Source organism: Micromys minutus, assembly GCF_963924665.1.
Source record: "Micromys minutus genome assembly, chromosome: 32".
Taxonomy (NCBI): Eukaryota; Metazoa; Chordata; class Mammalia; order Rodentia; family Muridae; genus Micromys; species Micromys minutus.
The window spans coordinates 7,266,572-7,284,140 of record NC_137967.1 but is presented as its reverse complement, the minus strand read 5'-3'; the positions used below and the strand labels follow the sequence as shown (position 1 = coordinate 7,284,140).

Below are 17,569 nucleotides of genomic sequence, written 5' to 3'. Positions count from 1 at the left end.
CTCCCTAAGGGTAGAGTGAGCATAGTGATTCCAGGTCATGGCTTCCAGTACTGTAGCTGACCTTTTCGAGAGACACAGAGGTTTGCATTTCGGTAGCAGTTGGACCTGTCTTGCAATAGCCTACAGTCTGTCTTCCCATCCAGTACTGAGAAGAACCCACCTCCTCAGCTCAGGCTGCTCAGCCGCCTGCTCCTCCCCTTCCTGAACCCTGACTCTAAACTCACTAAGTCAGGGAAACCAGATATTGTTTGAAGTCCCTTTAATTCACTCACTAGGCACCCCCCTAAAGCCTGTGAAAGTGAGATAACTCAGTCATGTATAGGCTTTATCACACTGATTACATTTGAAGGGTTTCTCTCCAGTATGTATTAATTTATGTGTTTGAAGATACTGGCACCGTGCAAAGGCTTTAACACATTGATTATATTCATAACGTTTTTCTCCAGTATGAGTTCTTTTACGTAAGTACAGAGTACACTTATGTGCAAATGATGACATTCATAGGGTTTCTCTCCAGAATGTGTTCTTTCATGGATAGGAAGATACTGGTGTTGTGCAAAGGCTTTATCACATTCATTACATTTGTAGGGTTTCTCTCCAGCATCTGTTCTTTCATGTATTTGGACACTGCTGTGACATGCAAGGGCTTCACTCTGCTGAAAGCCTTCAGAGGGCTTCTCTCCAGTATAAAATCTCTCATGCTTTTGAAAGTGACTGTGATATGTGAAGGCATTATCACACTGTGCATTTTCGTAGCGTTTCTCTCCAGCATGACTTCTTTCATGCCTGCAATGATAATTGGAAAATGTAAAAGTTTTATCACATTCATTACACTCATGGATCTTTTTAATCTGAGTGAATTAATTTTAATATTTTGGTCTAATTCTTAAGGAGAATTAGATCTTAAGGGTTTATCACATTGTTTACAGTCTTGGTGTTCCCTTCACTGGGGGTTGTTCTCCATCCTTAGAGATACCTGTGATGGTTACAGCATTTATTACATGGCTCACATTTATACCAGACATTTTCTAAATTAAGCTTTCTAAATATTTAAAGAAATCTACAAAAATTTACAGATTTAACACTCTATTTATGTTCATAAATTTTCTTACACTTTGAGTCATACTGCATTTGAAAAGGGAAGGACAAAAGAATATCCACACTCAAATGCTCATATGCATTTTCTACAGGAAAAATCTGTGACTGTATTCCAAATGTAGTTGAAAAACAATGTGGTTAGAAACTTGTATCACATTCAGAAAGTCTCCTAGATGTGTGGACTACCATATAACATCTAGTTGCTCAAAGAAAAGGAGATTCTCTGCTTCTTTCAATGTCCCTGTGCTAATATGGCCTGTATCCAGGAAGACTTATGATATACCTATTAAAAATTAACAAATAAAGGGTTTCCACCTTGTATTCACACAGTTTGACTTTCTGTTCATAGACATGAACTGTTGGGATTAAGGTTTCTCCCCAATAATTTTCTTCACTGTCACAAACTTCCCCTCTCACTAACCTTAGCAATTTTAGACAAGTGTATGAGCAACAGCAGCTTTCCTATGGACTATTTCCTTATTGGAAGGCTTTGGACATACACATATCACCTATTCAGTGTGTATACACTTTACAATATCTGAATGGTATGAGGGTGATTGAAAAGGCCATTCTGCAGTGTAGTTCTAAAGGTCATATGATTCAAATAGTTACTTCTGTTCAATACTGTCATGGAGGAATGCCTTGTAAGCACAAATCAGCTACCTGACATCGAGGTCCATGGCTTCCTGAGAATTTAGTAGTCATCAAAACACCTAAAGCTGTGAATATTTAAGTGTTGCTGATCTTTAAATCTTTTAGAATGTATTAAATTTACTTCAGAAGCACATTTGAATTAGGTTTCACAATGAATTACCTGCCATGTCTTCTATCACTTTGACAATGTTCTTTAATATTGGGGTCTTTGTATGATAAGAACTTCAAACCTCTAAAGAAAGAAATTGAAGAGGATCTCAGAAAATGGAAAGATCTCCCATGCTCATAGATTAGAAAAATCAACATCTTAAAAATGGCCATCCTACCAAATGCAATCTACAGATTCAATGCAATCCCCATCAAAATTCCAACCCAGTTCTTCATGGAATTGGAAAGATCAATGTGCAATTTCATATGAAATAACAAAAGACCTAGAATAGCGAAATCCATCCTCAACAACAAAATAACATCTGCGGGAATCACTATCCCTGACCTCAAGCTATATTACAAGGCAATTGTGCTGAAAACTGCATGGTACTAGTACAGAAATAGGCATGTGGATCAATGGAATAGAATAGAAGATCCAGAAATGAGCCCTCATGTATATGGTCACCTGATTTTTGACAAAGGAGCAGTAAACATTCAATGGAAAAAGGACAGCCTATTCAACAAATGGTGCTGGTCCAACTGGCACTCAGCATGCAAAAGAATAAAAATAGACCCGTTCTTATCTCCTTGTACAATGTTCAAGTGTAAGTGGATCAAAGATCTCCACATAAATACACTGAAACTATTAGATGAGAAAGTAGGGAAAACCTTAGAACACATAGGTACAGGAGAAAATTTCCTGAACAAAACACCAATGGCTCAAGCTCTAAGGTCAAAGATTAACAAATGGGACTTAATGAGATTGCAAAGTTTCTGTAAGGCTAAAGATATCGTCAAGAAAACAAAATGGCAACCAACAGAATGGGAAAAGATCTTTACCAACACCACATCAGATAGAGGCCTAATATCCAAGGTGTACAAGGAACTCAAAAAGCTAGACACCAGAGAATCAAATAACCCTATTAAAAAATGGGGTACAGAGCTAAACAAAACGTTTTCAGTTGAGGAACACCGAATGGCCGAGAAACATCTGAGGAAGTGCTCGACATCCTTAGCCATCAGGGAAATGCAAATCAAAACAACACTGAGATTCCACCTCACACCAGTCAGATTGGCCAAGATCCAAAACTCAGATGACAGCAGTTGGTGGCGAGGCTGCGGAGAAAGAGGAACACTTCTCCACTGTTGGTGGGGTTGAAAGCTAATACAACCACTCTGGAAATCTGTCTGGCGATACCTCAGAAAATTGGATATAGTACTACCTGAAGACCCAGCTATTCCACTTCTGGGCATATACCCCAGAGACACTTTTATACACAACAAAGATATATGCACCACAATGTTCATAGCGGCTCTATTTATAATAGCCAGAAGCTGGAAGGAACCCAGATGTCCTTCAGAAGATGAATGGATACAAAAATTGTGGTACATATACACAATGGAATACTACTCAGCCACCAGAAACAATGACTTAACCAAATTCTTAAGAAAATGGCTGCATCTAGAGAAGATCATCCTGAGTGAGATAACCCAGTCACAAAAGAACAGACATAATATGCAGTCACTGATAGTGGGATGCTAACCCCAGAGGCTTACACTCCCCCAGAAACAACTCACAGACTGTATGAAGTCCAAGAAATAAAGAAAACAAAAAAAATATATACATATATTTACAAACAAGAAGACTGACTATTTCCATGTTGCGTTTTGTTTTGCATGTACTTTACGCTTATTGTAACTATTAGGTTTTCAATGCATACTGTCAAGCCCTTGAAAAAAATCAAGTACTGACTAAAAAAAATATATTCACATGGTTTTATGTAAAAATTATTTTAATGTCTGAAAAAACAGTACTGACAAAAAAGTATAATTTTAAGCAAAAAATGTTTAAAATCTGTACATTTATCTTTGTTTTGTAAAATAAAGTTGTTAAAAAAATTGCGGTCTTTTCAATAGGAGCCTAAAACATATAATATGGAAAATTAGTCAATAACACATTATCTTCAGTGAATCCTGGAACCTTACCAGCTTTATTCACCTCATTCTTCTACATTCCCATTCAAGAATGGAGGAAGAAACCAATAACCAAAAAATAAATAAATAAATAAATAAAAATAAATAAATAAATAAAAACCTCAGACAAATCAACAACAACAACAAAAAACAGTTGTTCTCCCACCTTATCTTAAATCTCAATAAATAAAAATTGAGTTTTACCTATAGCTCCGAGGTTCTGGTAGATCTCCAGCGTCATATCCTTGTAAAGTCCCTTCTGAGATGGATCCAGCAAGGACCATTCTATCAAGTCTCCAACTATCCAGGTCATGAAGAACAGCCAAGTAAACTCCATGTTCAACTTGCCTTTGACCTAATTTCTACATTTGTCCAGGAACAAATCACTGTTCAGCTACATTTTTGTCCTAATTTGAGTCTCTGATGTTGTGATTAGATCCTGAAACCATAAACAGCTCTTGTAATAAATAGGTTCATTTGGCTGATTTCCATCAGATCACAGTTCATCACTTTGGGAGCTTAAGATAAAAATTCAAGCTACAAAATGAAGGAACCAAAACCGCAGGCAGACGTTGTTATCTGGCTTTCTCTCTGCTTTGGTCACTGCCTCATGCTCAGGAATCTGTATAATCCAGACCAAGACCACTTAGAGATATTTCCACCCACAGTGGAAGAGCCTTTCCACATCCATCACCAGTCAACACAAGCTCTCACAAACACAGCAACCAGTCATTCTGATGGGGATACACCTTCAACTGAGGCTCCTTCAGACAAAATGTTGACAATTGAAGCTAATTGGGACAAAGAGACAAAATATGTTTAAAAACGTTTTTTAAAAGAATCAAACCAATGTTTTGAGAATATCAACGATTTCAATAGCAAAAACGGAAACATTGAAGGCTGTGGTGACTGAAAAACATAGATGTCCCAAGAACAAAGAACAGTAAAGCCTTTAGAATCAAGAAGAATAAACTAAATCTTTCTCTGCAGAAAGTGCCTGAACCAACCAAAACTAATAACACAATATTGCAAACTTTCAAAGAACAGAAATAGATAAAGGTCTATCGGTTTTTCAAAGAAACAATATTATAATTAAATTGTAGTTAGTAAAACAACATAACATATAGGACACCACTGATAAAAGGAGACACAAAGGTAGGCCTATAAACACAATAGTCCTTTAACAACAACAACAAAAACCACAGGATTATAGTCAAAAATCAAAATCAGAGAATTTGCAGACCATCACTCACCTCATGCACCTCGATTCTTTTTTTGTCCGGAGTAGATAATATATGGTGGGTAGAGGGATATTCTTATTGGAGAGATTTCCTTAAAACATTCACACATTTCAAAACTATCCCTGTCCCACAGCTGTTTTGGGAGCCTAGTGGATTCAGGACCCATCACCTCCACCACCCTAAAACCACCAAATACCACTCCCCTTCTTCCTGGGACTTTCTGCTGGGACAGACTGCTAGCTAGTCTGCTCTTCTGAAGATACCACATCCTGAGGCATCCCAGGAGTTCCACTATACTCAGGGGCATCAGACACCACAGCCTGAGATATCCTAGGACATCTACTGCACAGAGGGCAACTGAGAAATGATGCCAGCTTGTCTGCACCCCAAAGACATCACAGCTTGAAGGCATCCCAGGAGATCCTCTGTACAAAGGGCAACTGATCATCCACAGTTGAAGACCTCCCGGGGCTCTGTGGCATGCAGGGCAACTGACCCAACAGATTGAAAGCTTTCCTGAAGAGATGGCTCAGCAGTTAAGAGCACTGACAGTTCTTCCACAGGTCCTGAGTTCAACCACATGGTGGCCCACAGCCATCAGCAATAAGATATGATGCCCCATTGTGGTCTGTCTGAAGAAAACTACAGTGTAGTTATATATAAGAAATAAATTAATTAAAAGAATAAAAGGCTCCCTGCAGTTCTGCTGTTCCTAGTACTGACTAGAGAACAAGAGAGTCAGCTTCATTTTTGTCTTCAGCTCCTGTGGATTGCCAAGATTATCTCTCCATGGACTCCTTTTCTCCCACTCTCCAACACCAGCTATCACAACAGCGAGGTAGGTCTATATAAGTGGCAACATTCAGCCAACACAGTCTCTGAAACTCAGACAGCAAATATAAACAGAGGAATAAAACTCTCACCCAAACAAGCCCAAGCCAGAAATCAGCATCTACACCTATAATCACCTCAGATGCCTAGACAACAGCACAGGGAAATAGGTCACCAACAGAGCCAAGCTATCCTATCACACTAAAATAAAGCCAGGAAAAGCAAACAAACGTTGAATGAACCCCATAAAACTGCTGAAGAACTAAAAATGGACACAGATCTGATAAAACAGAATCTGAAGGAGTTTAGGAGAAATGACAGAGGTAAGGTTCACCCACTAAGTAGAGATGCTAATGGGAACTTCAGGCCTTGAAGATAAAACAGAAAAATGGATTAGTCAAAGAAAATGTTAAATATACAAATTTTACTGGCACAAAACATCCAGAAATTTTGAGACATTATATGAAGATGAAACCAAATATCAAAACCAAAACCAAAAAAAAAAAAAAAAAAATGAATTATAGGAATAGAGGAAAGAGAAGGATATCAGCTCAGAGGTCCAGAAACATTTCAACAATATCATAAACAAAAATATTTATAACTTAATGAAGAAAATGTCTATCAAGGTATAAGATGCATGCAAAATATCAACTATATTTGACCATAAAAGAAAATCCCTTACCACATAATAATAAAACACTAAACATACAGAACAACAACAAGAAGAATATGAAAAGCTTTAGCAGAAACAAAACAAACAACAAAAAGAAAACTAAGCAACAACAAGCACAGCCCTATACAATGTGTAGAACTAAAAACCCAGCCAGAGGAAATTTACTACATACATAAAAACATAGAAAATGAATATTCTTACATTAAAGGAACTTAGGGGCTTTCACCAGCCTTACACCTACTGCCTTAGGTCAAAGCTAAGCCAAGTTCCATTCTCCATCCAGAGTTCTTGGAAGAAGCAGGAACATTCTTGATAAATTCCAGAATGAACTGACTGATAGTCACCTGACCCTCTGGTCCCATGGCCTGTCACATGCTTGCTAGGCAATAGATTCAAAGGCCAATATGCTTAGCCATTGAATTTAAATTATAACCTTGCTGATGTTAGAGGCTGGTTCTTTGATATGAGGAAGGGCCTAGTGTCTGGTTGTACATCAGAGCAATCTCCTTTCGTATGATTTAAAACAAACTTTCTGGACAGTCCTACTGAACAAATATATGTATCCTAGCATCCTAACCTCTAACAGGTCTGGCTGACATATGGCTTATCTGTGGGGTGTTTAGGAGGCGTTCCTTCCTCAGCTAAGTTCTACTTGGTGTTGCTAACTATCTGCTGAGGAATGGTAAATCCTTGACATCATCAACCCAACTCTTCTACCCCACAGTTTAATCCTGGAGTGCTACCCAACATGAGAGCCTTTTACAGTCTCTCCAAAATTAACTGCAGATCAGTCTTACACCTAAAGGTTAAATGACAGTGGGGTTAGTAGTAACTTTTAGAAGAGAAATGAGGCCTCTCTGAAACTGACATCCTGCTAAGGGTGTTTCTACACACAAGTCTCTGTGCAAGATGCTCTGAGCAGATGCTGTCCTCATAGGGAAGTTATTCAGAGCCCACTGCTGGGTTCAGGGATTAATCAGGACAAAAAGGGGAGGAACAGGCAGCCACTTCTGTCCACAGCACACCACCCAGACCCTACCAGCTCCCTCTGCACACTTGCTTGCTCCTTCCTTTTGTAGGCAGTGACCCTGCACTCACCATGTCCTGAATTAGGAGCTCGCCAGAGCTTCCCTCACAGCACTGGTCAGTAGTGCTAGAGAAACACAACTTTTCAAACATGTTCTGCTACCCTACAGTGCTGAAGCTGCAGCTAGGAAACCGGAAAATCCCGCCTCCTATTCTGACTGACAGTTCCTGCTCATGGCCCCTTTTAGCCATTGAGTCTTGAGTTAAATGAGCGCCTCCCTAAAGGTTAGAGTGAGCAAAGTGATTCCTGTTCAGGTCTTCCAGTACTGTACCAGACCTTTTTGAGATACACAGAGGTTTGCATTTCGGTAGCACTTGGGCCTGTCTTGCAATAGCCTACTGTCTGTCTTCCATCCAGCACTGAGAAGAACCCACCTCCTCAGCTCAGGCTGCTCAGCCCCCTGCTCCTCCCCTTAATGAACAGTGACCCTGTGCTCACTAAGTAGGGGAAACCAGAGCTGGTTTGAACTCCCTTTACTTCACTAGTTAGTCACTCCCACCCCATAGCCTGTGAAAGTGTGGTTGGTTATGTAATGTGAACTGATCTTTTCTGCATTGTTCCCAAATTAACTTGTAAGCAACACCTGCCCAGCAACAAGGTAATTTCCAGGAATGCCGGGAATTGTAGTTCTTTGAAGGAACAACCCCTTATGGGAAAGTTCGGTGGCTAAATTAATTATAGCCTAAATCCATGCAACACGTGACTGCAGGTTATTCTATCTGGGAACTTCTGGGGATTTTTCTGACCCAGATCCATCTCTTGGTCAGTAGTTAATATTTAATAAACGGTTACTTTAAATTTGCACCAAAACAGCTGAGTTTGTTTTTCCTGTAAAACTCAAGAGTAACAGGGAGGCACATGAGGAGATAACTGGCCCAAATCGACTTTTTTTCTGGATAATCGAAAGGTGGGCTGACCCACCTGATCCAGGGTCTCTGGGAAATGCACTCGAATGGACTGCAGACTTGGAGAAAAGCACTAAGCTCCTTTTGGTTTCTGGGTTCTGGTAAAAGGTACAGTGTCTGATGAACTGGGAGAACTTGATGGGTTTTTACACCTCATTGGGGAAAAAGGGAGACGCCTATTGTCTTTTTGTTTGTTTTGTTTTTCTTTGGTTGTTTGAGTGATTTCTGGGTAATTGGGAGTTCATCCACGGCCATCAGTTATTTTCTGATCCATTATTTCCATGGAAATGCCCTCTTGTTACACTGGGCTGCAGAAACTTCAGTGACCCAGCACTTAGTGACCTCACCTGTGTTTCAATGCCTAGGCTGCCCAATAAAGCAGAGATATCCAAAGGATACCAGGCAGTCCAGGTATTTTTTTTAAAAAAGCTGTTTGCAACCTGCATTTTCTCTAACTGTTGTGTCAATGTTTTCTGTGGTGTTTTCTGCACCTGAGATGCTCCCTTTTATCTCTTGTATTCTCTTGTTGATGTTTGAATCTATGACTTCTGATCTCTTTCCTAGGTTTTCAATCTCCAGGGTTGTCTCCCTTGGTGATATCTTTATTGTTTCTATTGCTAATTTTATAACCTGAATGGTTTTCTTCAATTCCATTAACTGTTTGGTTGTGTTTTCTTGTAATTCATTTAGGGATTTTTGTGTTTCCTCTTTAAGAGTTTTGACTTGTAAGTGTATTTACCTGCGTTTTATTTCTTTAATGGAATTATTTATATCCTTACTAAAGTCCTCTGTCATTATCCTGAGATGTGAATTTAAATCTGAATCAATCTTGACTTTTGTGGTATGATGTGGTATCCAGGTCTTGCTGTAGCTGAGTACTGGGTTCTGATTATGCTAAGTAGCCATTGTTTCTGTAGCTTCGGTGTTTGTGCATGCCTCTCACATCAGGTTATATCTGGTTTTATCTAGCCTTACTGTCTCTAACAGGAGCCTGACCCCTTTGTGATGCTGGATGTATAAGATCTACTCAGAGTGCAGCTGTCTCTGATTCTGTGATTCTTCTATCCCGTGATTCTGAGATCTGTGTGTTAGAGTTCCTGGGAGTCAAGCTGTCTCTGGGATCCCAATATTCTGCTGTAAAGAAGTTCCTGAGATTCTGTTTTATCTGATCTCCTGAGAGTAAAGCTTTCTCTAGTGTTGTAAGAGTGGGTGGGGAGCCAGAGCTCTAGGTTTTCTCTGGGCCCAGGTGGAAGTTTGAAGGGACTCATACCTCTGGCTGTGTGAGGGTTTGTGTGTCCATGGATCCTGTGGGGGTCCCAGCTATGCTGAGTGTTGGTGAACATTTTGTGGCCTCAACTGTGCCGTGGAGTGTGTCAGAAGTCCAGTGATCCTGAGTGTGTTTTCTCATCTGGGAATTGAGCTTTCTCTGTGATTGTGTGTTTCTGAGCTCAGGGCGCTGGGCTATCTCTGGGTGTTGATGGAGTGGTTGCAGAGCCAGTGCCTCAGGTTTGCATCTCAGTGCAAGTTCACACTGGAATGAATCTGTGCCACTGGCTGGGCACACCGAGGGCAGTCTATGAGAAAAATCTGGATTTGTCAAATATCAGTCATTTTACCAATACCATCCAGAACTACAGTATAATAGCAGGTTGAATTATCTACAAGCTTATTTTATTTTATTATTCTTTAATATATATTTTATAGTCTGATTGTTATTCCCCTAATGGTTCACGGCCTGACTCTTCCACATCCCCTACCTCAATCCTTACTTCCTCTCCCATCTCCAAGAGGACATCTCTTGTCTCCAAACCTCAGACTTTCCCAATCTCTTGGGGATCAAGTCTTTAGGAGCTTAGGTGTGTCTTCTCTCACTGAGGCCAGAGCAGGCGGTCCTATACTGCATATGTGTCAGGGACCTCATATCAGCTGGTACATGCTTCCTGGCTGTCTCGGTGTCTGAGAACTCTTGGCTGTCGAGGTTAGTTGAGACAGCAGGTCCTCGCCTAAGGACACCCTCCTCCTTACCTTCTACCAATTATTACCTAATTCGACTCTAGGTGTCCCCAGCTACTGTCCATAGTTGTATATAATATTTTAGTATGTGGGAGCTTAAAAAGAATCTTTCCTCCTTAGACAATGGGCCAATATCTTGTAGAGCAGCTGATAAAGCAGTCAGTATTATGTCATGTATGTACTCCTACTGGAAGCCACTGAATGAGTTCTGATGTCATCTTTGTTGATTCTTTAGTTTATCTGATTTATTGATTGATTTGAGAGATGGTTTTTATGATAAGCCAGGTCTACCTGGAACCTACTTTCTATAAGAGCTCATAGATTTAACAGCTATATCACCTTTTTTGAAAATTACTAGGAGGGAAAATCTCCATGAAAGCAACATGATGACTAAAAGTGTAATAATAATTTGAGAATTTGCAATCTCATTAAGTCCAATTTCTTGACCCGTGGTCTTAGAGAACAAGCCATTGGTTCATGAAAATTTCCCCTGTGCCTATGTGTTCTAAGGTTTTCCCCACTTTCTCTTCTAATAGTTTCAGTGTAGTTGGTTTTAAGTGGAGATCTTTGATCCACTTGCATTTGGGCTTTGTACAAGGAGATATAGGAAAGGGTCTATTTTGATTCTTATGCATGCTGATTGCAAGTTGAGCTAACAAAATTTGTTGAAGAGACTGTACTTTTTCTATTGTATATTTTTAGGTCCTTTCTCAAAAATTAAGTGACCATATGTATGAGGATTCATTTCTGGATCTTCTATTCTGGTCCACAAAAGAAACAAGATGTCCTTCAATAGATGAATGGATAAAGAGATTGTGGTATATTTACAGAATAGAGTACTACACAGCTATTAAAAATAATGACTTTATGAAATTACTAGGAAAATGAATGCATCTAGAGAATATCATCCTGAGTGAGATAACCCAGGCACAAAAGAACAGATATAATATGCAGTCACTGATAATTGGATACTAGCCACTGAAATCAGGCCATATTAAGCTCAAGAATAACAAAGGCCAAATAGTGAAAGCCTCAGTCCTTCTTAGGAAAAAAAATAAGTGTATAGCATCCTCTCAGAGGGTGGTTCAAATAGACCTTAAGTTATGAATAGCAAAAGAACTAGGAAAATAGCACTTTGGTATTCAAGGATCATTATGTTTAATCTATACACACCATGAAGTCTCTGACTGTTTTCATGTTACATTCTGTTCTACATGTACTTTATGCTTATGCTAACTAGTGGGATTTCAATGCATGATATCAAATCTCTAAAAGTATTGCCAAATGCTTTTAAAAATCTGTACACGTATCTCTCTTCTTTAAATAAAGTTGTAAAAAAATAATTTTAGAATTTTAGTTCTCCCAGAGGACATTAAACACATAAATGAGTGTAAGATTTTATGGACAGTGCACACAAGATCAGCAGAAATGATATTTCTAGACATCACTAGAGGAACCAGTGAGAGGGATTGTAAATTAGAAACCCATTATTTGGTGGGTAAGTACCAACTTTACATTTGAGAGAATTCCTGAAATATTTGTTCAGAAATATGATTTCTCCCTGATCTTTTGGATAGAATTTTTGTCTGGTCTCACTAAAATGATGTAGATCTTGGGTGCAAAGATGCATCCGAGCATCCCTGCACTAGAAGCCAAGATGGAGAAGATCTCCACAGCAACCATGACCTTGCCCTTGGTGCTATGGTAGACAGGAAGGAAGGTGACCCAGACACTACAGAACACTAGCATGCTGAAGGTCAAGAACTTGGCTTCATTGAATGTGTCAGGCAGATTCTTGGCCAAGAAAGCCAAAGTGAAGCTTCCAAGGGCCAGGCAAGCCAAGTATCCCAGGACAAAGTAGAATGCAGTAACTGAGCCCTTGTTGCACACAATGATGATGTGGCCATGCTCAGAGTGTTCATCAGTATCAACAAAGGGAGGAGAAACGACTATCCAAGTTGTACACAGAATACATTGAAATAGCGAACATATGGGAATAATGTAGTTGGGAGTCCCTGATACCAGGAAGTTTCTCAACTTCCTTCCTGGGTCTGTGACTTTGAATGCCAGAATCACAGTTACTGTTTTGGCCAGAACTGTGGAAACAGCCACAGTGAATACAATCCCAAAGGTGATTTGCTGTAAGATACAGGTTACTCTGTTAGGATGGCCAATGAAGAAAAAGGAGCACAGAAAACAGCACATGAGTGACATGAGCAATAGGTAGCTGAGGATTCTGTTATTGGCCTTCACAATAGGAGTGTCATGGTGCTTCACAAAGACCCAAAGTACCAGAGCTGTGAATGCAGACAGACAGAAGGCTAGTAAGGCAAGAGCCATCCCCAAGGGGTCTTCATAGCTTAGAAAGATCACATCTTTCTGAAGGCATTTGTTCTGTTGTGGGTTGGCATATTGGCCTTCTGGACAAGTCACACACTGATCCATATCTGATGTGCAAAGGAAAATATAGTTAGTGCTACCTTAGGAATTTTATCGGCAAGGTATTTCAAGTGAGGATGTTGAGAGATGTCTTGCAATGCTGCTTTTGATATTGAGAATACATTTGAAAGACATTGTTTCACAGCATTGCTTTAAATTTTTAATGTTCATAAGGATTTAAGGGAAAATCAAACCAAGCAATTATTTATCTATTTAATTTGTTGATTATATCATTTATTATGTTATCAGAATGCAAAGTTTTCTGAAGCATGTGTTGTTTCTAAGTTCATATCAAGCAGATTATTCAAGTCAGAGAAGATCCATTCATAACCACAATGCAATTGGGTACAGTTTATAAATACAAAACCCTCCACCATTTCCTTAGATCACTGACTTTCCTATTATTTCAGTCCCTGTGACCCATGGAGACTCTGACTTCTACTGGGACAAGACCTGTAATAGGTACCAGAGAATTTAGTAGCTCAATCTTGCTGACGTAGAAAAATACAAGTTGAGCAGGCAGGCTGCATATATGTGTTTGTTTATGTAAGTGTAACAATTGAATTATTCAGTTTACAATTTCCAATCATAAGTTATTAGAAAAAGGTAGAAAATGAGAGAATATAAAATTAATATTTGAAAAGTAGAAAACATTAAAAAATGATCCCTAAGAATATCATCATCATGCAGTAAGTAAACAAAAGTTCTTGTAATTTTTTTATGAGATGCAGTAATGTTAGCATTGAACGTGAATAGGACCTTTGTAGATAATTTGTAGTCAGGAGCTGTTCACCTCGATTCTTTATTTGGAGTGCTGAGCACTTTAATCCTTGCCTCATCTCCATTCCTAGGGGACTCAGTGTCTGTGAATGCACTCAGAGATGAAATCAGTCTTGACAAACAGAATGAGAAAGAGAACAGAGGATCTCTCCAGCAAGAGTGGTAACCCAGATGGTTAGTTTAAGCAATAGTACCCCATTCCTAAGATGTCACCCAGATCATGGAAACAATATATTCTGATTGTAGTTTCACTTAATATTTATGTCATTTCAGCAAATGCTGATGTGCTTTGTTGGTTTTCAGAATTCTTATCTATAATAGTGCATTTGTGGAGACCTATTATTTGATAAGTTGTCTAAAAGACTAGTAAGTTGGATTAGGTATGAATAGAACACTCTGCTCTAAGAGAACCTGAGTTCAGATCCCATCAGCCATGTCAGGTGTCTCACAAGTGCATGTAAATGTAGATACAGGGGTATTATTTGCTCGTATGTGTTCTGAACATGTCTTACCCATTCCACATATGTAAGCAATTACTGTACTAAAATATATTAGGTAATTTTGTGGAATCTATCAATGTAACTATTAATTCTTATTTGATTATACATATAAAACAATTTAAGTGAAGTTTAAAAATTATTTTTGAGCATAGTATATGTTCGAGTTCATCACTTCAAAAGACATCTCCTGAGTAGGTTGCTTGGTTCAATGCACCTTGGGAAAAAGCTTAGATTGTAAACCTTAGCAAGGAACGATTCAACTATTGAACCATTGCACAGGCATGGCATTTCTTCTAAGAACTTTCATTCATTACATGGAATGAAGGGCCAAACGAATGAAAAGTTAATTATAAACTTTCTGCATTTTGTAAACCCTAAATAATTATTTTAATTATGGGAGTGGTATGTAACATGCTGATATGATTCTCTTTGTGTATTGTACGTCATGGGTCAACTCTTGCCCTCTACATCCTGGATTCAGATCACATCTGGCTTTGAACATAGTCCTCTGAATAAAACATACTTAGAAGTTTCTCATAAATTTGCAAATACTTTACTCTTCTGTATTAATCTTACAGAGTACATAGGTTGAATACCTAGCACTCTCATGACTTAGTTAAGGTACTCTATAATTGTTTTGGTTTTTAGAGACTCCTATATGTACATGTTTCCATAATTTTAGGTTGGACAGAGATATTCATGAAATAACACTAAATTAATTCTTTTTAATATATTGTGAATGAATAGAAAATATATGTACTTTTATAATAAGTTAATTATTGGGAAAATCTTGTGGAGAATTGCCTCAACTAGCATTTTTATTTTCTAAAGTATTTCTTTGTGAAAATGTAGTCTTCCATTAATTCAAAAAGACTCAGGATGTATGTAGGGTAAGAAACAAGGTATGTGTGCTTCTATATGTTTTTGGCAGAATTACGTTAATGCTCCCTCTCTCTCAATTATATATATAATATACATATAAACATATATACATATATATATACATATGTACATATATACATATATATATATGTATGTTTCTATATAACTAGTAAATTAGAAAAGATATATATTTTATACTTCATTATTTCAGTGTAGAACAAGAGGAATATATATTTGCAGGACTTATCAGAGCAGCAAACACTCACTTGTCTCATTAGAAATTTCATTTTCACTACAACGACTGCAAAGAAAACAGCAGGCTGCCATTCCTTCTTTCCAGATTCTTTTGTATCCAGGACTACAATCTGCACTGCACACCGAGGATGGCATCTGAGAACGAATTTAGACACGTGTGGATATTGAGTTTTAGCTATTTCTTTTATGATTTATATTAGCACATTTTGAGTTCAATAAGCTTTTTTTCATGTACAGTAACTGAAGGAATGTTCATCTTGTCCTTTGTTTAATGACCACATGAATATTGGAAATAAACTGGATAATGAAAAATAGTTTCTGAACACCTACTAACTCAGGAAAAAGAGGTTATAGTGAGCTGTGTGCAAAATCTATAGAAATTGCAACATGATATTTTTTGGGTAATTATTTTCAAAATGGAACTAACTACTGCTGACTGACAGAGTTAATTTTGAAACACTTTCTCATTCAACACTACCTGTCCTCATAAATTTGAAGCATTCTCTTAATTGGTAGTTGAGATGGGAATGCCGATCTCCCTGTGGGCAGTAGTGCGAGTAAGTAGTGTTCTATTATAAAAATAAGGTTCTTTAACATTAATTAATGATTTGAAGAATATTTCCCATATTTTTGACATGGTTGAAACAGGGTTTTATCATGATGTATCAGTAGATTAATATTCCCAATGAAGATCAGAGTACATGTTCTCCTTTTTTTTTAATCTATAATTTTCTATAAGTTTGTGTCAACTCTGCAATATTTTGAAGACTGTGTTAAGTCATTGTAAGGAAAATGGGCATATTTTTGTACTTGATGTTAATGTATTTTCAGGTAGTGTCTTTATATAACTTATGGATGGTTTGGATTCCCAATACATGGCAGACTGGTACGAAAAAGATTGAGATTGTCAGACCTCTGCCTCTAAAGTGCTTGGATACAAATATCAACCAAAATAACTACCTTAATTTTATCTCTGACAATAATGGATAATATTATTCTCTGCATGTATTATAGTACTGTCATTGGGTTATTACAAAGAAACATTGCCATGTCAACATGTCTTCCTGATGTTCTATCACTTGTTTTGTTTCTTTAACTCTGAATGAACTAGTATTGGGCTTGTAAAAAGTTTCTAACCCAAAACATCCCGGAAATCCAGGACAAATGAGAACAAAAGTAAGGATAATAGGTATAGAAGAGAGTGAGAACTCTGAAGCCTTCAAAGTGCAAGTGGTTTTATGTCCCCGTGCAAGTGGTTCTGTGTCTCTACCATGACCTCTGAGGGTGGTGCATGCAAGCTTGGAAAACAGGAAGTGCTGACCCTGTGCTACAGTTCTCTGTATACAGACCATGCTGGGAAAAGCTGGTCTTCTAGGAATGCCACCCACCTCAGAGAACAAGGAAGACCACCAATTCTTCTCTGAGGGGCAAATCTGGAGACCTCAGGACACAGTACCTGAGGAAGAGTCTGGACAGGATCCTTCTGGTTTCTGACTACGCCTGGAGCTGAACCTGTGCTACAGCTCTTTGTACCCAGACCCAAATAAGATAAAGCTGGTCTCTCAGGATCTAAAAACACAGGAGAGACCACTTCTGCTCAAATTTCTCGCCTAAGAACGCACCCAGACATTCAGGACACAGGAACAAAGGAACATTCTGGGACAGGTTCCTTCTGGTTTCAAGTTGCACCCTGAGCTGACACATTAATACAGCTCTCTGTATCCAGATCTGGCTGGGAGAGAGCTAGCTTCCTAGGAGTGCTGGTACACCTCAGAGCTCAGGTAAGACCACCAAATCTGCTCTGACGGACCTGCCTTAAACCTTCAGAACACAGGAATCAAAAAGCATTTTGGGAGAGATCTCCTCTAGTTAATGTTTGTGCACTGAGCTGAACCTGTGCCATAGCTCTCTTTACCCAGAACCTGTTAGTAGAGAGCTGGTCCTCCAGTAGTGATGACACACAGGAGTACAAAAGGGACAAGCCACTGTCAGAATCAGCAACACCAGTTAACACCAGAGGTGAATAGATGGGGTTAGCCAAGTCAAAGAGCCTAAGCAACAGAAATCAAGGCTCACAGCATCATCACAAA

At 38.6% G+C, this 17,569-nt stretch overlaps 2 protein-coding genes across 5 annotated transcripts in view; one reads left to right on the top strand and one right to left on the bottom strand.

The window, feature by feature from the left end:
• Window positions 1–17,569, top strand: part of LOC308413593 (vomeronasal type-2 receptor 116-like) — a gene marked incomplete at both ends in the record, with an annotated part of 711,488 nt that overhangs the window by 311,459 nt on the left and 382,460 nt on the right. The gene's annotated exons all lie outside the window — the stretch shown is intronic.
• The window catches only part of LOC308413774 (vomeronasal type-2 receptor 116-like), a gene marked incomplete at both ends in the record, with an annotated part of 49,359 nt that overhangs the window by 21,526 nt on the left and 10,264 nt on the right, over window positions 1–17,569 (bottom strand). The window contains 2 exons of one of the 4 annotated variants that reach the window (XM_080908820.1): window positions 12,166–13,070; window positions 15,491–15,614. The exons of 2 other annotated variants lie outside the window; for them this stretch is intronic. In XM_080908820.1, the coding sequence (XP_080764946.1) occupies window positions 12,166–13,070; window positions 15,491–15,614 (1,029 nt within the window). Of the gene's footprint in view, window positions 1–12,165; window positions 13,071–15,490; window positions 15,615–17,569 lie in introns of those variants that run through there. One more of the 4 variants, XM_080908823.1, reaches the window with a different exon arrangement.